This window comes from Liolophura sinensis, chromosome 12, assembly GCF_032854445.1.
Source record: "Liolophura sinensis isolate JHLJ2023 chromosome 12, CUHK_Ljap_v2, whole genome shotgun sequence".
Lineage (NCBI taxonomy): Eukaryota > Metazoa > Mollusca > Polyplacophora > Chitonida > Chitonidae > Liolophura > Liolophura sinensis.
Window position 1 is genome coordinate 1,353,494 of NC_088306.1, and position 25,152 is coordinate 1,378,645.

At 42.2% G+C, this 25,152-nt stretch overlaps 2 protein-coding genes across 2 annotated transcripts in view; both read right to left on the bottom strand.

The window, feature by feature from the left end:
* LOC135479311 (BRCA2-interacting transcriptional repressor EMSY-like) overlaps positions 1–10,969 on the bottom strand; it is a 28,011-nt gene extending 17,042 nt beyond the window's left edge. Inside the window, exons 1-12 of the mRNA XM_064759134.1 lie at positions 10,794–10,969; positions 10,043–10,213; positions 9,538–9,612; positions 8,930–9,105; positions 7,069–7,191; positions 6,630–6,838; positions 5,263–5,497; positions 4,563–4,675; positions 4,130–4,265; positions 2,221–2,385; positions 1,647–1,793; positions 1,202–1,311 (exon numbers count right to left, since the gene is read on the bottom strand). Coding sequence (XP_064615204.1) covers positions 1,202–1,311; positions 1,647–1,793; positions 2,221–2,385; positions 4,130–4,265; positions 4,563–4,675; positions 5,263–5,497; positions 6,630–6,838; positions 7,069–7,191; positions 8,930–9,105; positions 9,538–9,612; positions 10,043–10,203 — 1,650 coding nt within the window. The 5' untranslated portion in view covers positions 10,204–10,213; positions 10,794–10,969. The remainder of the gene's footprint in view (positions 1–1,201; positions 1,312–1,646; positions 1,794–2,220; positions 2,386–4,129; positions 4,266–4,562; positions 4,676–5,262; positions 5,498–6,629; positions 6,839–7,068; positions 7,192–8,929; positions 9,106–9,537; positions 9,613–10,042; positions 10,214–10,793) is intronic.
* A 4,288-nt stretch (positions 10,970–15,257) lies between these two features.
* LOC135479313 (guanylyl cyclase-activating protein 1-like) lies at positions 15,258–15,806 on the bottom strand. Its single transcript, XM_064759135.1, has one exon. It carries the CDS (start codon positions 15,804–15,806, stop codon positions 15,258–15,260), a length of 549 nt encoding a protein of 182 aa, XP_064615205.1.
* Between the last annotated feature and the right edge of the window lie 9,346 nt (positions 15,807–25,152).

The window sequence follows — 25,152 nt, forward strand, 5'->3', positions numbered from 1 at the left end:
GTAAAAACAGGCCGTCCGCGAACCCTGGTGTTTCCAGACGATTTGGCCCTCAGGAAAGCGTGGATTCACAGCACAAGCCGGGCTGGCAGGAGTTGGGATAAGAAATTTTAACAGCAGGGAGGAAAAATTCGGCTCTGAATATATGTATAAACACCGTAGTGATAGGGCTTGGTGAATGTAAAACAAAGCCTTTAAAATTAGGCATCAAAAGTGTGAAAACAAGTGACATCTCTCTGAAAACTAGTCAAGGTAGGTACGAAAGTAATCTAAAACAGTGATAATCCATCCTCCATTGTTTTAATATCTGATCCAGATCACGAGGGTTAGCGACACTCCCCCCATCATATAACTAGGAAAATTAAACAGTAGTAACAATTTTTCTTCAGTATAGCCTTGATTAAATGCACAAAATTCATTCCCAAGGACGCATTTTTAAAGTAAATCAACTCGGGGGATAGAATTATATTTACTGTGAAGCGGACAGAAGGAATGAGTACTAAATATTAAATCTGATATACACACGGAATGTAGAGCTACGGTGTAACACAGGATAAAGCTATACAGCAGTCTGTATTGCCACTGAGGTTGGAAATGCCTGGACATAATTCTGATTCAACGTCTGAAAACTCGGAATCTGAAGTCTGACCGGAACTTCCACATCGTCCACTATTGGTTCAAATTGATATATTTGCTTCTGTGTAGCTAGAATCCATCTCGAATGACATCGCTTTCATACAAATTCCCAGGTTATATAGGCCAGCTAGACTTGGGATGGCTACCTATGATGTCACCCGCTGAGCTTTACCGGGCGACCGGCTGCACATCGGACAGGGTAACAAATCTATTGTTTTGGGTGGATTTAAAGTCAAAATTACATTTCTCAGAGGCCCTCCTGGTAACACACTGTTAAAAAGATTATAATCATTATAATTAGGACAAGTAATTAAATCTGGACACTAATCCTTTTAGCTATGATGCTAGGGGGTGTCTAAGTTGCTATGCTATATGCATTTACCTGAACAGTCCTAACTGAGGTAAATTTACATGAGGCCGTATTTCACCTGGTAATCTGACCATTTGCCAGCTTTATAACACCGCCGTCGCTGCTCTGGTTTTACTCTCTATTCTGTAGGTATTAATTATTTTCAATATCCCAAAATTATATTCAATATATTCAACATAAAATACATGCATATCTCACCTTCTCAAATGGTAATGAAGTTCCTGCCTTTGTGGTAACCATGGTAGTCCCCTGACCAATCAGCTTCTTCCCCTGACTCTTCTGAACAACAATCACGTTGGGTTTGCCACCTGAACAAGGAAGAACAAGGAAGTACAGATTCAGAAGTACATTCTTCAGTCTCTATATGGCACAAGGTATGGCAGGGTTCAAATGAAGTCACACTGGAAACAATTACCTGCTTCGTTTATAGAAAAAAACTCTCATCTGATTAGTAAAAGTTGATAACAAGGCAGCGTTTTTTTATTTTCTTGATGTGAGAATTTTCACTTACTTTGGACTCTGATATATCTCCTAATCAACATCACAAAAACAGAAAGGTATGTTTTTTATAGTTTGATCTAGTCTTTCCTTTCAGGAATGCAGACAGCTTCTACTATCCTTGTCACAGGCCTGCGTGACATACCCGCCACTCCCGCTGCGGTTTTCACCGCTGTCAGATGTAATGTCTTGGGATTCACCGTCACCACATTTGGGGATTTGTTCGTCGTGGCAATGACCTTTCCTCCCTGGGTTGTGATGTTGAGAATTTTGCTCCCAAGAGATGCTGCAACTAAACAAGGGGAGATAATAAGACATGAAGGAAGGGGAGATAATAAGACATCACTTTCACTTTCATCAGATTCATGTATAAGGCTATATGTATGCAATTCCACAAGTAGTCAAAATTTAGATTAGCTTTTATGAAAATGTCTAGAACAATGCTTAGAACCTGTCAAACAGAGTCTCAGTGGTTAGCTCAGTTGTCATGAGCCCAGTTGTTCACACGTAAGTCGGAACTTTCCAGACTACAGTGCCATTTACTTTGTATTGGGATGAGACTGATATTAAGATTTCTAGTAGCTTTAACACACTTTTGAGCAACAGGCCTCAGACTTTGTATCCATGGAAGCTTAGGATGTGTTTGGCATGAGGAAATACACACTTGCAGAAAGACAAATTCCTGGCCATGTTATTCCTTAATGTTATATCACACTTACCCCCTGATGAGGTCACAGGTCTAGTTACCATAGTGACTGAGCCTGACGTGTGCGTTTGTGAGCTACTGCTGACGACCACAATGGGTGTGCCCGATGAGCCCAAGGCTGATGGTTTGGGGAGGAGCTTAGAGGAAGTGGGCAGGGTCTGGGTGATGATCTTCATTCCTGAACAGAGAAGTACATGAGTGAGTGACAGAGGTGTTAGGCAATGAGGAGCGGCTTAGGGGAGGTGGGCAGAGTCTGGATAAGGTATGTACAGTATGTATGTATGATTAGGGTTTCACATCGTACTAAAAGGTGCCATATGACACTGAGGAGTCATTAAGTGTGTGTACTTCTACTGTATCTTCTTGTGGCAGGGCAAGCCGATGACGTCAAAGTGCTCTTGCCACCCAGTCACATTATACTGACACTTGACCAACCTGTCCTGTTTCCTTGCTCTAACCTCTCAGTGCCGAGTGCCAAGTGAGACAGCAGCAATTGTCATCTTCAAGGTCTTTGGTATGACCAGACCTGGGATTGATCCCAGGCCTCCTGACTTCAAGGCAGATACACTAAACCATTATTCCACTGAAGCAGTCGTCTGTATAATGACCATTCCAGAACAAGTACTTGTGTGATTGACACCAGTGTTCAGGAATGAGGAGGGGCTTAGGGGAGGTGGGAGGCTTGTGGATAATGACCATTCCAGAACAAGTACGAGTGATTGACACCAGTGTTTAGGAAGGAGGAGGGGCTTAGGGGAGGTGGGGGGGCTTCTGGATAATGACCATTCCAGAACAAGTGCATGAGTGATTGACACCAGTGTTTAGGAAGAAGGAGGGGCTTAGGGGAGGTGGGAGGCTTCTGGATAATGACCATTCCAGAACAAGTACGAGTGATTGACACCAGTGTTTAGGAATGAGGAGGGGCTTAGGGGAGGTGGGAGGCTTCTGGATAATGACCATTCCAGAACAAGCACATGAGTGATTGACACCAGTGTTTAGGAAGGACGGGGCTTAGGGGAGGTGGGAAGCTGCTGGATAATGACCATTCCAGAACAAGTACATGAGTGATTGACAGCCGTGTTTAGGAAGGAGGAGGGGCTTAGGGGAGGTGGGAAGCTGCTGGATAATGACCATTCCAGATCAAGTACATGAGTGATTGACAGCAGCGCTTAGGAAGGAGGATGGGCTTAGGGGAGGTGGGAGGCTTCTGGATAATGACCATTCCAGAACAAGTACATGAGTGATTGACAGCAGTGTTTAAGAAGAAGGAGAGGCTTAGGGAAGGTGGGAAGCTGCTGGATAATGACCATTCCAGAACAAGTACATGAGTGATTGACAGCAGAGTTTAGGAAGGAGGAGGGGCTTCAGGGATGTGAGTTAAATATGTATTTAGTTGTATGACACCGGTTAGGTTTACGACTGTATCCTCTAGCCGACAGCCGCGTCAACAGGGATGCATCAAGGTCCAGTGCAGTAAATAAACCCAACAAAATTTACATCAGCATCAGCCTTCTAGGCTGAAAGTGCTCTCAAAAATTTAGTTTTGCACTTGATTATACTGATGGTACCAAGGTTTTGGTTTAGAGGAAACCGAGGCACCTGAAGTAACCCACTGCCCTTTGCCAGCAGAAGCTGGACTTGAACATGCAATCTTATTTACTTAGTTTGGGGATTGGTGTTTTACCCCCTACTGAAGAATACTTCACTTTTACTATGCTGGGAGCAACCCAGGCAGAGCCCAGGAGGAAATCCACGACCCCGTGGCAGACCTTCCCACATACGACAACTGAGAAGCCAGTAAGACATGAATTGAACTCACAGTTACAGCACTGTTGAGAGGTTCCTGATTCTTTGTGCCCTCTCCCTTTGAACTTTGAAGGTATAATTTAAAACACCTGCCGTGTATACGTATAATGACTTACCCCCCTCCTGTTTAATCTGTATTGTAGGTTTGCCCACAGTTTTCATGTGACCAGAATGGGGTACACCGTGAACAGACTGTGGGGACATCGGCACCACTAGGCCAGGGCGCTGTCCTGTAAGGGAGGTCACTCCGCTCTGGAAACAGAAGAAACACAATTGACAACTGTATTCTTTTAAACTCACAAATTAGGACATCTACATGTAGCATCATCTTTCCAATATCAGAGCTATCAAGTTAGGCTGGGGCTCCTTACAAAGTTTCTCATTTTGCTTCATTTTGAGAGTTCTATTGATCTCTGATTTCAGTTTGACGTCTCTTTCAGAAGGAAGGAAGATACAAGTTTCAGCACCAAAACCAATATTTTATGACCTGCATTTGCAGACAAAAAAAAAAACACCACACTTTATTGGCACATTTTTTTCCTCACTCACATGTGTCAGTCGTTGTCGGGTGACAGTTTTCATGCGTGGTTTTGTCAGAGCTCCAGTGGGTGTGGCAAACCCTACAGACCCTCCCTGCTGCTGGGAAAACACCTGTGACGGGGCTGAAAACATAGAAACATTGACTGGTAGCATTAGCAGATTTAAGAACAGCAAAATGGTGGGTTATCTTCTCACGGTAATTTCTATGACAAATATATTCAAAAATATTTATGATATGATAAGGAAATTTTTGATAACCAATTCATAAAATTGTACTCTTTAAAATTTATGAGGCGATGCCAGGACTTCTTCATTTTTACGTCTGCTGTGCAACATTTTGTATACTATTATCGCCTCAGCAAATGGGTGGTCTGGAAATGTATTCCTTTATCAAAGTTTATTCAGCTAGAAATTTTTATTTTCATAAGAGTCTGGAAAAAAAGACAAAGAATTGATAAAAAAAGGGTAACTAATGAACTGTAGGCACAGATCATGTCAAAGTACAACAGAATGGCTGTATCCACAATATCGGATGTCCCCACCACCCCTTCCAATCACAGCGTCACTTTTCATTCCGTGAAAACCCGTCACAGAAGGACAGAACATTTGTACCAAATGTGTGGGGCATGAGCTTGACCTACTTGCAACAGTATTGTTTATGACTGGACAAATGCCTGTTCTTGATTGCGAGTTCAAAAAAGCCAATTACCTCCAGTGGTTGACACATTCTGCAGAGCTGATGTTGTCGCCACAGTGACAATGTTTCCTAAATTTCCATTGGATGCTGGGGAAGAGGAGGATCCTGGGTAAACAATGGAGGTTTTGGGGACGCCAGAGGTGTAGGTTGTGTGAGAGCTAGACCCAGTTCGCATGACGGGCACGGACACTGACTTCTGTAAGATGTTAGCAGCTGTGGATTGGCCAGAGCTTGACAGTAATATAACCTGTCCAAGGAAAAGACAAATGAAAGCTTAAAAAAATGATAAAAAAAAACAAAAAACAAAAAAAAAAAACAACAAAACACTGGCATATGGTTTTTCTGCTGTCTTTATACTACCCATAATTTACATACATCAAATCATCTTACTGAATACACAGAATCAGGCGACGGTTTCCTGATACGTAATGAGAGTTAAGTAGCCCTCAGCTAAGTGCACTTTATATCTCTACAACATACACTGCCATGGTAGTTAAGGGCTTACTGAATTGTGCGCTTCCTGAAAACCTGCCCCAGACCATCTAATTAACCTGGATTATTTATTTATTTGATTGATGTATTATGTTGTACTCTAGAATATTTCACTTATTGTGGGAGGAAATCGGGCAGGGCCTGAGAAAACACACGACCACCTGCAAGTTGCCATCAGACCTTCCCAGATACATCCAGAGTGGAAGCCACTATGAGCTGGACTCCTGGGACAATGCGGAGTGCTCACATGTCTGGGTAAAGTTCTAATTTTTTTAGCAATGACAGAGCCCCAGCTTACATTTTTCTGCATGACTTGTTGGTTCCTTCTGACTGATTATACAGAACCAGGTTATCTTATCAACTGGACAATTTATACAGGATTACATCTTATCAGGGGTTACCCCCTTCCACAGTGGGCTACCCTTTCCCATGCCTCAGTGGCTCAGGTACAAGCCAGGTTGACTGCTGTTCTATTGTAATACAGGCATACCACGTTACCAGAACTTTTGGTTACAAATCACCATCATAAACCCAGGAGTGAACAAGATACTACACAGACTTTCAGTCAAACTTTACTTTGGATGAGAAAACTTTAGCATTACCCCTATAACTCTGACCTGCAGCCGACTTCACAAAGCCAGTCTGGATTTCAATCAAAATTTGAAACATGATTTTAGGGCTAATTTTTGAGCCCTTTAAATCAAGATTTTCATCCCATCATCAATGTTGTCTTAAGACAAACACGTCAACATTTCAATTTCAACTTGCATTCCAAAAACTAAACATTTAACATGTCTTTGTGGAAACGGCCCCTAGAATTTGATTTTTATCTTGCCTATGATAGCTCTTCTCCCCAGCTCTTCTCCCCATGGCCTGGTAACACCTACCTTCTGTGGGGGTGTCGTGGTGACAGAGTTGTGCGTCTTTGTCTGCGGACTCTTACTGATGGTGATCTTCATCGGGGAAGGGGAGTGGGAGGTCTGGGTGGTGTAGCTGACTCTGGGGTGGGGCACAGGAGCCAAGTCGCCTCCTAATGCCGCACCCTCCGCAGACTGGCTCCTCTTACGCTTCCTGCTCTGCACTTCCTCTACTTCGTCTGTAAAGAGAAGCTACCAATTTCCACATTTTGCCAGATTCTGAGTGTTCTGTTGATCTTAGAAAGGTATTTTTAGAATTGCTGGACGGTAGGATGATATTCTAAGCGAAAAATGAAATCTTCAGCATCAAAGTGACAGTTTCTGACATTTATTTGCCTCCAAAAATACAAATTTCTGGATAAAATTTTACAGCACTTACCGTACCACTGATGTTCTTTGTTTGACCTACCCTTGATGTGTACTGAGAATCCACTGGGCAGAACCACAACGTTTGATGGACTTCCTGGGCGTGGCATTTTTGCAACGGCTGTCGGTGTCATAGTAGGCGTGGTCACAACTGGTGGGGAACTCACTGAAACATAAGAGCCATAATTTTCACACAAGTTCATTTATCATATAACTGTCGTCTGACGCCATAGTGGAGAATTTTTCCTATTCACAATGGTGGTCAGTTTTCTGATGAACGTCTGACATACATATACGGATGTACGCCATATTGGTAGACCATGGAGGTGTATATGGAAGCAGGAACAACCCACCCAGTCAGCCCGAGGTGTTCCTCCTTCTATATATAGAACACAATTATGAATTCAACTTGTTAAAGTTTTGTAGTCTGTTTCATATTGTAAACAGTTTAATAAACCCATAGAATTTTTAACTTATAAATATTATAGCCTTCAATGTGTAGATGAAGGAAACCAGAGTGCCTGGAGTATGCCAGCGACGTGTGCCAGGTACCCGAGGTACCTGCTAACATCTGGTGCTAGAGCTGGGAAGATACAACTGCAGTGGTCAGGGTCTAACGCTTGCAGAGATCCAGACAAATAAACCAGCGAGGTGGCCAATGGAAAGAAATTGAAGCTTCTCAAATCAACCCATGAAATAATAAAGGTTTCACATTTTTATTGCAGCACATTTGGCCCTGACACAAGTTCAGAATGGCTGATAGAAGGGAGGCGATTGGTGCCATTGATGCCCCGCCTTGTTCCCCAGACAGCCTTCACGCTGACAGCTAATCAGGCGGTCTTCCTTTATAGGTAGATACAGACATTTGTCTATCCATGGAGGATAGACAAATGTCTGTATCTACCTATAAAGGAAGACCAATGTCTATATTTACCTCCATGGGAAGACCAATGTCTACATTTACCTCCATGGGTAGACCAATGTCTATATCTACCTATAAAGGAAGACCAATGTCTATATTTACCTCCATGGGAAGACCAATGTCTATATATACCTCCATGGATAGACAAATGTCTGTATCTACCTATAAAGGAAGACCAATGTCTATATTTACCTCCATGGGAAGACCAATGTCTATATTTACCTCCATGGGTAGACCAATGTCTATATATACCTCCATGGGAAGACCAATATCTATATTTACACCCATAGGTAGACCAATGTCTATATATACCTCCATGGATAGATGAAAAGCTGTCATAAGCAAACATTAGATTGTGGAAATCAGCTGCTTTCTGTAACATGTCCCAAGAACCATGAAAAATGTCAAAGCAATCCGTTTCATATTAGTTTATTTCTTGATTCTTTTTGCATGTTCAAGGTCAACTTTCCAGACAATTTATACATCTAATATATTGATTATGTTTCAGATTTTGAGGATATAGTAGTTTAATGTTAAAATGCTTCTTCAACCACTTATAGTCACTATTAGGGCTCACAAACAGTCATGGCAATGAGAGCAGACCAATTCACAAATTCTCTATCCAAAAATAGAACTTGAATCCCCAGCTCACTTGAGTTAGAAATTCACAAATTTTACAAATGTTTCATATGGCTTAACTCAGGACTGATGTCAGCAAATGCTTCAATTCCCATTTCTTCTCCAAATCTTTTTTCTCTGTCTCAGAACCCTGTCTAACTTTTGTACAAAATACTAATTTCACTTATTTGTTGACACTTCTGAAGCCTTGGTATGCCTGAACAAATGAGTGTCAGACAGAGCTAGAAATGTGTTAATTCCCGTGTCTGCTCCCAAACTGCTGCCTGCCTCACAACACTTGCGGGCCAACTCTTATGCAAGACACTAATTTTGCAAATTTGTTGAAATTTTTAAAGCTACTCACAATCTTTGTTGCCCGTCTCTGATGGTGTGGGTAAAGAGGCATTAAGCTCTGCCTGCATGTTAGCCGCCTGATTAGCTGTCAGCGTGAAGGCTGTCTGGGGAACAAGGCGGGGCATCAATGGCACCAATCGCCTCCCTTCTATCAGCCATTCTGAACTTGTGTCAGGGCCAAATGTGCTGCAATAAAAATGTGAAACCTTTATTATTTCATGGGTTGATTTGAGAAGCTTCAATTTCTTTCCATTGGCCACCTCGCTGGTTTATTTGTCTGGATCTCTGCAAGCGTTAGACCCTGACCACTGCAGTTGTATCTTCCCAGCTCTAGCACCAGATGTTAGCAGGTACCTCGGGTACCTGGCACACGTCGCTGGCATACTCCAGGCACTCTGGTTTCCTTCATCTACACATTGAAGGCTATAATATTTATAAGTTAAAAATTCTATGGGTTTATTAAACTGTTTACAATATGAAACAGACTACAAAACTTTAACAAGTTGAATTCATAATTGTGTTTCGTAAAACAAACTATACTTTTAGGAAGAGTGTAGCCCTTTAAATCCCAGAGAACTATTTCTACCATAAATCTGAGTGCAGTGACAGGCAGCTTACTTGTCAGCAATGGTGCACAGTTTCTCATCATTCACCGCTCTTCTCACCTCAGCTCTGTGACGTTCAGTAGATATGCTGAAATTACAAAATAAGCTCATACCTGAAATGAAGTGCACCCATTAGTCAAATGCCTTAGGTCAGTTAGTTACACACTGATCAATGAGATTAAAACTTTCAGGTTCAAATCCATTCCTAAAGACTGATGATGTGTTAGTCTCATTGTCTCATCCTCCCAAAATATTTCAAATAGAGCGTAAAAGATCAACAATTAAACCGGAATGCTGCTGGGTACATCTATTCATATTTTACTCCACCATTCCAAGATATATCTCACTAAGAAGTGAGTTCTGAGTTTTTTTAAGGTTTTTGTTTCACAATGTCCTTGATAAAACTTTGAATGGCTAAGGCTCTGTAGCAGTATGAAGTTGTTTTTTTCATTTTAGGAATGACAAAATCAGTGCACAACAGGACTAAGATCAATGTTAACCTAGGGGTCAAAAATAACCTCAGTGTGTTCTGTAACTCCTGGAGCTGTTTTTTCTTCTCCTTGGTGAGATCCCCTTGAGCCCTGAAGACAGAGATAACTGAGGAGTAGGCCTCCAGTTCCAGGCGTCTCAGCACCCGCTTAGACTCTTCACGAGTCATGTCCAGAAGGAGGGGCCACATGGCCTCACGTCTGTAAAAAAGGGGGCATATACAGGTTGATTCATTACACAGTTACATGCTCCAGTTCCCAGGAACTACTATACATGTGAATGCTGAAACCCCTTGACAGATACATTTAAACTGCACATTACAGCACAATAAGCCCAACTAGTGTTTCAGGCATCTCGCAACCTCACATAGGTATCGGTGAGAGAAGGTAGGGGGCTCTCGCAAACTAACGTGGATATAAAGATGATATTTTACGGTAGTTGCTAGATTGAATACATCTGTCTGTCGATTCGACGGCGCTGTTTGCATCTAATGTAAAATCATGTCTTTTTAGCTGCGGTAGTTTGCGAGAGCTTTCACCCGTCTCGCTGATATCTGCTTGAACTCGCGACACCCATAAAACGCTGATTGGGCTTATTCTTGCATTAGCCTTATAACAGTTACTAGTCCATCTAAATGGACTCCGTGTGCATTAGCATCGCATACAATATCTTGGGGATATGGACAGTATACTGGTTTAAACAGTCATTCATTAGGAAATGATGAGGGGCCCTGAAGGCATCTACATGTAGCTCACTGCTCAGCAGAGAAAAGCCACTTACAACAACAACGACGATGTCAAACAATACTCATAAAGGTTCTGGGCCGACAATTTTCATGAGATATTGATCACGGTTGTCTGGCATATCTGTCTGAACTAGTAAATACCAGTAGAACGTTTATGAGACGAATGAAAGAAAAGAAATGTCCAAAAACCCTTCAAAGTTATTTTCCCGCACAGAAAAAGTAACAAAGGCCAGGTTGTATTTAAATAGCAAACTTAGAAAATGAAAACGACAGCGGATGGAGATAAAATTGCCGATCTAGTCAAAATGAACGGAAAACGGACTTTACCCGGGGAGACATACTTAATTGTGTCCTGAAAGATGTATTGCAAGAGCCATAGATGTTTGCCCTTGTTTTTTTTTTTTTTGCTTGTTTATATTTGCATCCCACGTCATAAAACGCTCGGGAGTATATTTTACAAATTGAAAGATGTCGGTTGCGAAGTCGAATCCAGCTGTTGCTGTTTCGGCCGCATCTGTAAGACAGGATGTATGGCCATTGCCTTTCGATGTCGGCAGTCGAATCACCAGATTTACATGTTATCACATAGACACAAGTTCGAGCATTTTAATAGCATAACAAATAGTTACACCGTTTTAGGGTATAGTTAGTTCACAGTTTGGGCTATAGTGTGTAAATAGTGGAAAAGTGGATAGCATAATAAAACTGCTCGGAGGGACATGCTGGAACAGAGAATGTGAGTCTGCCTGGGAACTGGAACAGAGGAAGTGAGTCTGCCTGGGCACCAGAACAGAGAATGTGAGTCTGCCTGGGAACCGGAACAGAGGAAGTGAGTCTGCCTGGGAACCCGAACAGAGAATGTGAGTCTGCCTGGGAACAGGAACAGAGAATGTGGGTCTGAATGTGAGTCTGCCTGGGAACCCGAACAGAGAATGTGAGTCTGCCTGGGAACAGGAACAGAGAACGTGAGTCTGCCTGGGAACCAGAACAGAGAATGAGAGTCTGCCTGGGAACCGGAACCGAGGACAAGCGTCTGCCTGGGAACCCGAACAGAGAATGTGAGTCTGCCTGGGAACCCGAACAGAGAATGTGAGTCTGCCTGGGAACAGGAACAGAGAATGTGAGTCTGAATGTGAGTCTACCTGGGAACCAGGACAGAGAATGTGAGCCTGCCTGGGAACTGGAACAGAAAATGTGAGTCTGCCTGGGAACCAGAACAGAGAATGTGAGTCTGCCTGGGAGCCGGAACAGAGAATGTGAGTCTGCCTGGGAAACGGAACAGAGAATGAGAGTCTGCCTGGGAACCAGAGAATTTCTCGGTAAATAAACAGCTATCTGTTAACTGTCAATTTGCAATCAGTTGCGTAGTTACATAGGCCTATATATAAGTAAGCATCAGGTGAGGTAAACTGGAAAACGACAGCATCGCTTAATTTAACCTTTTTGTACAGCCAAAGTACTTCGAAGAGTACATACACGCCAGTCAGATATACACCAATACTAAATTATATACATACCATCTTTTATAGCTATTTACAGTTGAAATGAGTATAGGGGTCTATGTAATTCGATACTATAGTATGTTATTAAATCTACAGCTGTTACTCGTGTTTGTACAGCAATTATATTGACGCACTATGATTTCTCGTAAAGCACAGCAAAATATTGTGTATGTGTTAATTTCTCTGTCGTAAAACACGGCAAACTATTGAGTAGGCCTATGTGTAACAGACTGTTGATACTTTTTCACTTTTCAAAGAAATGTTACCGGCGAAAGTCCGATTTTCGTATTTTGGGTCACTACCATGTAGCTTGAGCGGGTTAGTGTGTCGACCGTAACCAAAACACGTGTGGCCGAGGGCGACGATACTGTGTCGCCCGCCGGGTTTATTCTGTAAATAAACCCTTTTTGCAGATATGTTGATGTCATAAAATGTGTTTCACAACTTTGATAATAGTAGGTCGAATTAAGGCGAGTATAACGAACAGTGTTTTGTTGTTGTATTTTGATCAATCCTGTTAAACAAGTTTTATGCAGCGATGCCAGGTCTATATTGTTAAAGTTACTGGCGCGAACTATTCAGTTGTGATGCGCATCCCTGCACTGCAATATGTGGAATAATTGTTTGAATAGTTAGTAATATTGTTTTCAGGTAAGTCAAAGTGAATCTTGTGATAATGTTACTTTAAAGGTGTCAGTCCGTTTGTTAAAATGATTCTACTGACATAAATGTTTCCACTTCTCCGATATGGGGGGAAGTGAACTTTCTAGTAAACACAACGAGAAGTCCACGTCATATATGATCACGAGCCAAATGTTAATAAATGTATTTTCCCATGACAATGATTGCACATTTCAAATTGAGGTTTAATAATGTTAAAATTTCGTGTTACCGTACTAGTAGTTCATTGATTTTTTTTTTTGATTGGTGTTTTACGCCGTACTCAAGAATATTTCACTTATACGACGGCGGCCAGCATTATGGTGGGTGGAAAAGACCACAACGGAACCGGCGACTGCTGGTTTCGAACAAGCGCTTTATATGACTAGCTGCAATCAAGCGCAACTGAGACACATATTTTATTATCGACAACTTTTTGGTATACGATACGTGGCACTGATTCAATTTATTCGCCCATAATATACCTTGCGTCTTTTCAACATAACTGAAAAGTGTTCACTGTGTCTGTTTGCATGAAACCGCTTACTTCCCAACTTCTTAGTCTTCTGTGCTTTATGATTAACGTTGTCTTTGGAATAGACCTTGCGATTGCTGACACAGAACATTATTGCTGATGGTATACAAATGTCTGTTTTGGCGCACAAATTCAGCTCGACCTCACTTCACACCCTACACCCGACGATGAAACGCCCACCTTCGGTATATCCTTGGTCCACACGGACAGTTTCACAAAAATAATAGCTCTAACCTTTCCTTATAATTTGGTATGGACTTATTCCCTGAGTCATCCAAAGTCAAGTTACGCCACAGCCAACATCGCTGAACCATTATTTATAAGGAAATTAGAACATTTTAATCGAACAAATCGAACGAACGTCTGTCATGTTTTCACGTTGAACTTAAGCCATCAAGGGCAAGGTAAATGATGGCTGTTCGTTTAGTGAAAAAAAGAACCACCCCGTTAGCACGGTTGGTAGAGCGTCCGCTTTGAGAGCGATGGATCCAGGGTCAATCCTGGGTCGAGTCACACCTAAGACTTCAAAGGGGAAGTTGTAACTTCCTCGCTTGGTGTTCAGCATGAAGGGTACAGTACAACGGCTGGTTGACTTGTATCAGTATAATGGCTCGGGTGAGGTGGGTTACTAGCTTTCGTAAGGCATCTCAGTGAAGCAGCACTAGATAAAAGCACGGTGGAAATCCGTCCTGCAACGTCGTCATATGACTGAAAAATTGTTACGTACGACGTTAAACCCCAAGCACTCAATCACTCACTGTAGTGAAAAGTTCTTGATAATTCATCTGACTTGGTTTAAACAACAATTAAAAGAAATCAAATCTGTCACACACTGGATACTGTGGAACTCGCGTTTTACGCCACATCCGGAGTTAACTACAGACAGGAACAGACACTTATTCTAACTGGACAAAATAATCTGTTCCGTCACATGACTTGTAAAAATGGAGGCGTAAGTGTAACAGCCCAACTACCGGTAGGCTGCAATCAAAGATTGCGTAAGTCTGAACAGAAATACCCTGTTTCTCGGTCAAGAGCTATGTGGCAGTACTGAGACAAATGTCAAATATATATATATATATATATATATATATATATATATATATATATATATATATATATATATATATATATATATATAGCACCGGTTTTATTAGAGCACGTATTTTAGCATACACGTTGCTGTCCTAACACTCGTGAAATACTTACGACTACAAGTTAAGCATATCGCCATCTCGATGCTTTCTAAGGAAGGATAACTCAGTGAGATTATCCATTGAATTATACCAGTGTGTTATCTTCCCTTGGGCACCACCCAGATGGCGCTATGCATATCTTGTCATGGGCCATAACTGGCTTCACTCCACAATGGAATCTTCTGTTATTTTTAGATATATTTTCTTTTGCTCCTCCGGGCTGCTCTTTTTTTTCTGTACTTGTTGAGTGGTATCATTTTGTAGCAAAGGCTTCAAAGTTTCATTCTTGGTTATAAATTTGTGTGTTTATTCAGAAATTGGTGGCGGATACCCACTTTGCAAAAATATGTGAGAAGTCCTGGTTCCCCGGCCTCTGCCTGAGTGGGATTGAAACCTTTCAGCTGTTTGTCAAATTTGGGAAAATTTCATCGGTCAACCCCTATCAGGAATTTGACAGGAATGAGACCCGGAGCGTTCGGGGCTCGCAGATTTAGGGACAGGGCTGTGGGACCAAACGTTAACATGTAAGTAAATGGGAAATTGATTGTAGTGTGTGGCGTACTGGGAACTGTTTCTCATTGTTACGGTCACAAAATGGCCAGGTGATTAGTTAATCTCGTACATTATCTCGTATCCAGAGTTCACGTCTTCACTGGTCCAGAAAGCCACCCCAGCTTCCACAAGTTCGCTTTTGCTCACCAGACCGTCATGGTTGACGTCCAACTTCCGGAACAGTCGATCGATGAAAGTGTCGTCTGCTTTCCCCAGTGCCTGGTAGAACGCCTTAAGCTCGTCACGTGACAGGTGTCCGTCTCTGTTGGCGTCCAGTCTGTCAAACAGTACGTTGTAGATGCCCTCACTGGCAGCGTTGACCTCATCTATCTCCCCAGTTGAGCGAAAGTGGCGAAACTTTTCCACGAAGTCATCCTCGGTGACGCCCTTCTTGCCATCTTTGGGCGGGAACACCTTGTCACACCATCGCAACCAGCACTGACGGGTATAGATGGACTCCGATTGGTTGGCGACATTCATGTGAGACATAGTATCCACACGCTTCATAAGGTCGCTACGGTGGAGAACGCCGTCGTGGTTTCGGTCTAAATAGCGGAAAAACACCCGATATTTCTTCTCAATATACTCCCCGAGGTTGGACATGACGGCGATTGGTGAACTATAAAGGAAAAAGAGAGGTCTGAATTACTGATTATCTCCCCATTACCCCCCACCCCCATCCAAAAAACAAACATGAATTGTTTTGTAAGCGTACGATTCCTTAGCTGCTGGTGTAAACAACATGTGTATTATACGTACACAGTTTCGTGCACACTTTAAGTGTTTAGGCACAAAGCATCCCCAAGGCCTGGTCCCTTTGCATTGTTCAATGCGATTACATACATATATTAGTTTACATGGCGACTCCTTTCCATGGACTGATTGATGAGATTGTACGTTCAGTGTTATTTTGAGTACTTTACAGCATTTTGAGCAAATCTAGACCAGTGACATTTAATACATTGCTATCAAACAGGCGTCGATGCTCTGGTTTTTACTCTCTATACGTTGTAGGTCTTTAATTGCGTCTTTAAGATGTGGATTGCAGGGCACACATTAATTTGTGTGTGTGCTACAGTTAATTGTGTGAGTTTAAGAAACACATGAAGTGATACCAGAGTTATGTCCCATATAAAAGTCAACATCGGTGCAGCACAAATTTGCTAATCAGTGAACCGAAAAAGCACAAGGGCGGACAACTGCAAACACCGACGAAAATGTGGAAAAAGTAAGCGGACTGTGTACAACTGCAGGTCATTTTGCACACTTTGTGCGACTTTGAGAATCCTCGGCTAAACAATAGGTGAGATATCGCTCCCCACACATTTCCCCTGAAGTATCCATGCTCCGGAAAATATGAGTTACAGACAGACAGTTTCTAAAAATATCTGAAATCTGAAAAAAGTAACCTTACAGTGCACAACTTCGGGTTATTTTGCAGACCTTACGTGAATTTGAGAATCGTATGTCAAATAGTAGCTGAGGTATGACTCGCATAAATTTGAGCAGGACGGCCGGACTGAATGTAATGTGCCTCCCTGTTGCAGGACAAATTTCCACCGCTCTTTTATCTAGTGCTGCTTCACTGAGACGACTTACCGAAGGCAAATAAGCCGCCCCGCCCGAGTCATTATACTGACACGGGTCAACCAGTTGTTGCACTGTTCCCTTTAGGCTGAACGCCAAACGAGGAAGTTTAGTTACAACTTCCTCTTTTGATTTATTTATTTATTTGATTGGTGTTTTACGCCGTACTCAAGAATATTTCACTTATACGACGGCGGCCAGCATTATGGTGGGTGGAAACCGGGCAGAGCCCGGGGAAACCCACGACCATCCGCAGGTTGCTGGCAGACCTTCCCACTTACGGCCGGAGAGGAAGCCAGCATGAGCTGGACTTGAACTCACAGCGACCGCATTGGTGAGAGGCTCCTAGGTCATTACGCTGCGCTAGCGCGCTAACCGACTGAGCCACTCCTCTTTTGAAGTCTTAGGTGTGACTCGACTCAGGATTGACCCTGGATCTACCCTTCCCGAAACGGACGCTCTACCAACTGTGCTATTGGGGCCGGTCGGAAGAAGCCATCACCACATGTCCGTTTCGGGGCTTGCGAAATAGTAATATTTATATATATATATATATATATATATATATATATATATATATATATATATATATATATATATATATATATATATATATAGTAAATAAAGCGGGTAACATGTAAGAGAGAAGCAGCCAACAGTTTTTAATGACACATGGAAGATAATGAACGATATAGGCAGTTGTCATGACATCCAGTTCAGATTTCACGTGAATAATTCCTAGGTGTACTACAGACATAGATATCTCACTCACGCTTTGATTATGGCTGTTCATAGAAGCACGAAGTTGGTATAACAAACAATAATGCTAACACTGTACGAAGTTTGGAGGTCGTTCTAAATCCCAGGCACGGGACCTTAGCTTTCGACTCGATATGCCCTGATTACTCCCTAAATGCTCTATTCAGATCTAGCCAGCATGGCATGGAGAAAACAGCTTTTTATCAGCAATCCAGCCATCTGATACATTAACTTAACCTTCTTCCCTAGTATAAAAACTCAATGTTTTTTTTTTCTTTTGTTTAAAAATCCCTTCGATTGAAAGACAGGAGACATATTCTCCGAAAACTTAGGTGGTCTTGAACAGAAGACATTGTGCCGTCAGTTACGCCACTATAACACCAGAAAGTGTAAAGGTCGCACCGTGTCTCGTTCTGCGCTTAAGCTACCGTGCGCGTTAGCTGGGCATCTACAGGGGTTCAGCTGTCTTATCTTGATGTTAGTGAATGTCTAAGTGCTGAATGCCGAGTGACAATAGCTCTCAATGATATTATCACAATTTGCACATGTGGACGTAAGCCAACCGACAGTTGTCAGATTTTACACTGAGGAATGGAATGAGTGGTTATGGATTGTTAGTCAATCGGAGCGACTCACAAATAGCGCATGCGCTAAGCAGCGAGCATTAGATCGCTGTCAGCGCTACCAGCTGTGTGTGTGTGTTTTTTAAAACTTTTTGTGAGTTTTTTTAAACAAAAGCCTTGAATCGGGCCAAGATTACTGATGTCACAATGTAGAGTGATGAGACACATCCACTCTGTTTTGCCCTTGTTTTGATACGACAATCGCGTAAATGGAAAACACTTGAGTTAAACAACAATCAATATATATGATATGTAAACATTCAGTTTTATACAGTGTAAGCGCAACATTGTTTCAGGTGACATTTAAAGGATTTTTATTAAGAAGGGTTATGTTTGATTATGTTATTACCGTAAGAATATCCGGTATTTCTTTTGAACATACTCGCTGAGATCAGACATGGCTGGGTTGGCTGATCTGTTAAGTTAAGGGAAGATGACTGAATAAACAAAAGCATGTGGCCATTTATGCCTATACTATAACATTACAAAGGATTTTGTAGTATGAGTGAAATATTCTTGAATGCGACGTGAAACAAGATTTAAATAAATAAATAATGTGATAAACAGGGGTACTAATATTGCACGTAGAGCGAATATATCCTTCTAAATCTCATGGGGTCTTGGCCTTTGACTCGACATGAACGGGTTTTACAAGCCTTATATGCTCTATACAGAAGATTGTGGCGGAAACATCAGTCGAATGTCAGTCAAACACGCCTATTCCGCGCGATTGAAAGACAGGAGAGGTATTCTCCGTAAAATCAGACTGTTTTTAATGGAGTAGACTTCATTATTAATCACGCCAGCATAACAGCTGAAAGTATTTAGGTCACACTGTGTCTATCGTTATGCATCAACTTACCTTACTTCTTTATTAGGTGTTTACAGCGGGACAACCGTCTTTTCCCTGTCATTGAATTAAATGCTTAATGCCGAGTGAAGAAGCTTTCGGTAATCTCGACATAGCTGCACGTAAACTGTTATAACTTGTCATTCAATAGCGCATGCCCATTAGCGCGCATAAAATCACTGTAACGGCTAGCAAATATTTTGTTTATCACAAAAGTTGTCAACAGGCTAAGGTTACTGAGATCACAGCGATGATAAGAGAAAATTGTGAGACTTATATCCTCTCCGTTTGAACGTTTCTTTGATATAGCCATCGCGTTAGGGCCCTGGGCTGCTTAAAGGAGACACTATCGTGATATGATGACCGAAATAATGTTGAAAAGGATGTTCAATCTCTTAAAGTGAGTGAGTGAGTGCTTGGGGTTTAACGTCGTACTCAACAATTTTTCAGTCATATGACGACGAAGGAATCATTAGGGTGCATGTACGTGTAATGTGCCTCCTTGATGCAGGACGGATTTCCACCGCTCTTTTATTTAGTGCTGCTTCACTGAGACGACTTACCGAAGGCAAGTAAGCGGCCCCGCCCGAGCCATTATACTGATACGGGTCAACCAGTCGTTGCACTATCCCCTTCATGCTGAACGCCAAGCGAGGAAGTTACAACTTCCTCCTTTTAAAGTCTTAGGTGTGACTCGATCAAGGATTGATCCTTGATCTACCGGTCCCGAAGCGGACGCTCTACCAACTGTGCTATCCGGGCCGGTGTCTCTTAAAGAAAGAAAGAAACAAACAAACAAATGCCATAAATGAAAGAAATGTCTGTGGCGAGTAAATACCTTACTGATTTTGATTTGTTTATTCTCCATTTACATGTAAATAAGTCTATATAAAAAAGTGAAGTACCAAAACTGCTGCAAAAAACGGACTATGAATAGAATTAAATTGCATTAAAATGTAACTGGCGGGAATAGTATTTCACTCCTAGGATCGACAAACCTGTTTCTTCGTTTTAGATACGTCACTTTTTTCTCATTTTCCCGAAATAAAGTGATCCACACACTTTAAGCCTCGCTAAGTTGTTAGTGTATACAGTATATTGTATGTGTACTAACATTGTCGAAGTCTGTCTGTTCGCACGTATTGCTATGGGTGCTCTGACGGTTGAATTATAGCTCTCTTGTTTACTTGAAGGAAAATGTATGCGCTTTGCCGCGAAACTAAGCTAGATACAGACTATACGTTATGAAGTAAATAAGATGGAGCATTTTACCCAGGTTGATTGGGGGGGGGGGGGGGAGATTGGAAGCACTTTTGTATTCATAGGCACGTGTTAACAACACGATCGTTATATATTGTAACGTGTTTTCTATTGACGCGGTCTTCTTGGAAGACATGGAAACTTGCATGTGAAAGATTCCCTCCAGGCTCAAGCTGTTTCAGCAGCAACATGATAAACATTTCAACTCTGTGTCACGAATGAAATGCACGGAAATAAAAAAGAGGTCGAATTTGGAAGCACAGCTGACGTCAAATACGACATTATTATTTGATTTATGTATAATTTCTGTACCATTTAGAATGCAAAATGTGGTCAAAAAAATGGACATTTGGGACAGTATAATTAGTAATTTTTGTATATTTTTTACGGATGTTATCAGTTTATGATGTTCGATAAATGCAGATTTGGTTGAACAGTCAGCTTTATCTTTGTTCACGCGACTCAAAACTGTACACACTACACTAAAGCGTGTCGTATTGTAAACCTAACGAAAAGTTGTTCGACATCTTTTGGAGGCGTCGATTATGACGCCAAATTCGCGGGAAGTGGTTTGACTGGATCAACGTCCGCTTCTACGACTCTCCATATCAATGAAAACAAACTTCGGTGGAGAGTCTTGGAGAAGGAGATTTGGGAAGTAAGTGTAAGCTGTCATTTTTGGTCTACTGTGATCATTTTTATGTGATATATGACAACTTCATTGACAGCTGTCATTTCATGACAGGATTATTCATATGCCTGTTTAACTGGATGGGTCTTAGCGTAAACATACGCTTTCAATTTTGTCTATTTAATGAAGGTAGGCCTCCAGTGATAGCGTGATTTTATTATCGCTCAATTAAAACTTTGATTTTATGTTATGATGAATGTGTAATCTTGCCCCATTTTGTACACAGACAACCAAGGCTATCCTTGACAAACTAGCTTTTGAACTAACAACTTGTGACACAGATTAAAGCCATCACAATTTCTGACAAATGCTCAAGAGGAGATATGTATTCGCCATATGCAAAAGCAGACCTTGTTCGTCTTTGTACAGATATAGATCCAAATAAGATGTACCATCAAGACTATCTGTTGTCTCCTTTAAATCCAGTGAAGGCGGATAGATTTCCTTCACCCTGCTTGTCTATACCTCACTATATTTTCTTATATTCTTTACAGTGAGTTCCTGATCATGGATGCCTGCGATTCATCCACAGATGTGCGCATGCGCCCGTGGATGTCTGTGGCAAAGCGAGACTGACCAAAATGACCACCTAGTTCAAGGCAATAACCAAGGCAATTATCAGGCAGAGCGAAACAACAAGCAGCCCTCTCACAACATCACTCGAATGGCTTGTTTAAAGCTCTTACAAATGATGACTCCGTTGCCTGTATGGAGAGTGAAAGCGCCAGTAATAACCCCCAAGATGACATCACAGACAGCGCTATGGAGGTCAGCGTCAGTTCTGTAAGGGTCAGTCTGGACACAGGACGTGCCACCGTGGAAAATGTGGAGGCAACGATTGTCCTCCTAGTCAGCCTTGAAAGATTTAGATCCGAAAGTATCAGTGCCCTGCAAGTCAGTCAGGGCAGGCTCGGTGTCCCACACAGGATCCTGGCATCGTCTCATTCAGAGTGATCAGTGCAAACAGGGACACTGTCTTGGCTGCAAGTATCGGCCAACAAGGTAGGCAATTCTAGGAATTTGCACAACTCTTGCTGGAACAGGGAAGTAATGCAGCCGTCCTGAGTTGTTTGGGGTCGCCAGTTGAACTCCCAGAAAGATTTAATCAGAGATTGATCAGTGCAAACAGAGACACTGTCGTGTCTGCAAGTATCCGCCAACAAGGTAGGCAATTCCGGGAATTCGCGCAACTCCTGCTGGAACAGGGAAGTAATGCAGCCGTCCTGACTTGTTTGGCGTCGTCAGTTGAACTCCCAGAAAGATTTAATGGCCCAGCCTTCAACCGGATGAAGCGGTGCTTTGCAAACTTCCCCGAAATCCCCAGTCTGTACACAGACAACCAAGGCTACACCATCCCTAATGTGAGATTGCCCGTAGTTCGAATGGAGAACATGGAATGGCAGATTGGGAACGACGGAGGGAGAGCTCAGAGGCTGGGGCGTACAACCAGTCTCCCGAGGGGCCCGTCCGGAAGTGGCCGTGAGGAAACATCTGCAGGAGGGTCTGGACGCTTTCATCCGGGAGGCTAAGATGAAGGTCTTCCTGTCAGACACGGGGTCTTCCCCAAATTTATGGGATGGTGTACAGTCAACAGGACCGCTCCCAGGTTTACCTCGTGTCTGAGCTCTTCGCCCCTGGCGAGATTCATCGGACGCCGGGCTGTCTACATACCGGCGAGGGATGAAGAGCAGTTTCACCACTGTAGACATGGGTAGATACCCAGCGCCCCAGAGGTGAAACTAGGCGTTCCATCGAGCTTCCTGTCTGATGTCTGGGGCCTCAGCCTAGTCCTGTTGGACATTTCCATAAGGAGGCTCATACCGGAGCTGGAGAGCGTGTCCATGCCCACACTGGCGTATCACCGGGGCAAAAGGGCAGGGCTGGATGACGTGCAGTGAAAAGAGACTTCGGAGAAGAGACAGTCTTGGAGAAGGAGATTTGGAGTTGTAGTCCTCCCGGAAATGAGCATAAACTGTCCACATTTTTGGTTTACTGTGATCATTGTTGTGTGATATATGACAACTTATTCATATGTCTGTTAAACTGTATGGGTCTTAGCGTAAACATACGCTGTTAGTTTTGGCTACTTCATGAAGGTAGGCCTCCAGTCATATTGTGATTTTGTTATCGCACAATGGAAATTTTGACTTTATGGTATGTTGAATTTTTAATCTTGCCTGGCATTGTCTTTGTCATTGTCCTGCTTTTACCGGAAAACATCTGTGAAGCTTTCAGCTGAATATTTTGGTTGCATTCTGGCTCTCTACATAAACGACTGAATAAAAAATGTATGAAGTAATCGACCATCGGTCAGTAATTGACTACCTGCTGTTTTAGCTGAGCCTGGCTCAATTAATCATAACACTACTCAGTATGTTTCTATATACATCTATTACTGATTCCCAGTTTCAAAGCTGCCACGTGATGCCACGCGTGTGTCTGGAATATCCGCTGTTTGCCCGGCATCATTGAAAACTGATGTCCACTTCTCTCTTGCGCGTTACCGGCTTTATTTCTTATTTGTACAATTTCTTACATACCTTTGTCTTTGGGAGCCTAGTGTTAAACGTTTTTTTTGGAAATGGATCTTGCGATTATCGACTTGGAACGCCCTTTACGGACTATGAATGGTATATGAATGTCGGACATGACAGTTATATTCAATACATTATTGCATTCTGATACAAATCATGTGGCCATTTCACAGTTCATGACTCATACTTCATTCCTAGCCTTTTCTCTGAGAAATCTTGCCTTAACTCTTAGTTTGTGTGAAATTGTGTACTGTGCTCTACGTGAAATGTTTTGTTTTGTTACGACAATCTGGATAAGGCTTACACGGTCTGTGTGAAATTGTGTACTGTACTCTACGAGAAGTGCTTGATGTTTTGTTCTGATAAATCTGGACAGAGCTTACACAGTTTGTGTAAAAATGTGTACTGCTTTAGTTGTACGTCAAACCATAGTTTGTTGTGAAGTATCGACCGTCTTTCAAGTGGCTATTGTATAATTTCGTCAGTATTAGTTGTAATGGAGAGCTACTGTGTGTATGAAGTTTGATACTTAATTCTGCTTAAGCCATGGTGCTAGGCACGTGTAGATTGCCACTACTTGTGCATTTACATGAATAGTTTAAATAAACCCTGACTGAGGTAAATTGGACAAGAGGCAGCGTCTCACCGGTTACGTGTGACCCATTTGCCAGTTATCACACTGTCGTCGCTGTATTCCTGCATAAACCGGGATTCTACTAGTGGACTAAGCATCCCCGAGGCATGGGCTTTTTGTGTTGTTTTAATGTGATTGTATGTTAACTGTGATGACAACAGAACATTATGAGTAATTGTAGGTCAGTGACGCCTAATATATTGCAATTAACATCACTGATTTTTACATAGTTCTCCTTAAGCCGTGGGGCTATGGGGCGTGTAATTTGCTACTATATATGCATTTACATGAACACTTAGAAGAAAACTTTAACTGAGGTAAACTGGACAAGAGGCCGTATTTCACCGGTTACGTGCGACCATTTGTCAGCTGTCACATTTTCGTCACTGCTCTGGTTTTACTCTCTATGCTGTAAGTCTTAAATTAAAGCTGATATGTTTATTTATTTATTTATTTGATTGGTGTTTTACGCCGTACTCAAGAATATTTCACTTATACGACGGCGGTCAGCATTATGGTAGGTGAAACCGGGCACAGCCCAGGGAAACCCACGATCATCCGCAGGTTGCTGGAAGACTTTCCCACTTACGGCCGGAGAGGAAGCCAGCATGGGCTGGACTTGAACTCACAGCGACCGCATTGGTGAGAGGCTTCTGTGTCATTACGCTGCGCTAGAGCGCTAACCGACTGAGCCACGGAGGCTCCCAAAACTGATATGTATATTACTTTGATATCAAATCAATATGACTAATCTGTCTCTAACTGAAACACCCACGTGGATGCCGATGGTGTTTGGTTTGTTTTGCCTGCAACTGTCGAATAGGATGATGTTCGCGACTGTAAACTATCTAACGTGATGATGTTCGCAACTGTAACTTTTAAATGTGATGTTAGTGACTGTAACTGTCAAATATGATGATGTTCGCGACTGTAACTGTCAAACCTGATAATGTTTGCGACTACAGCTGTCAAGTGTTATGATGTTCACAACTGTAACTGTCAAACGAGATG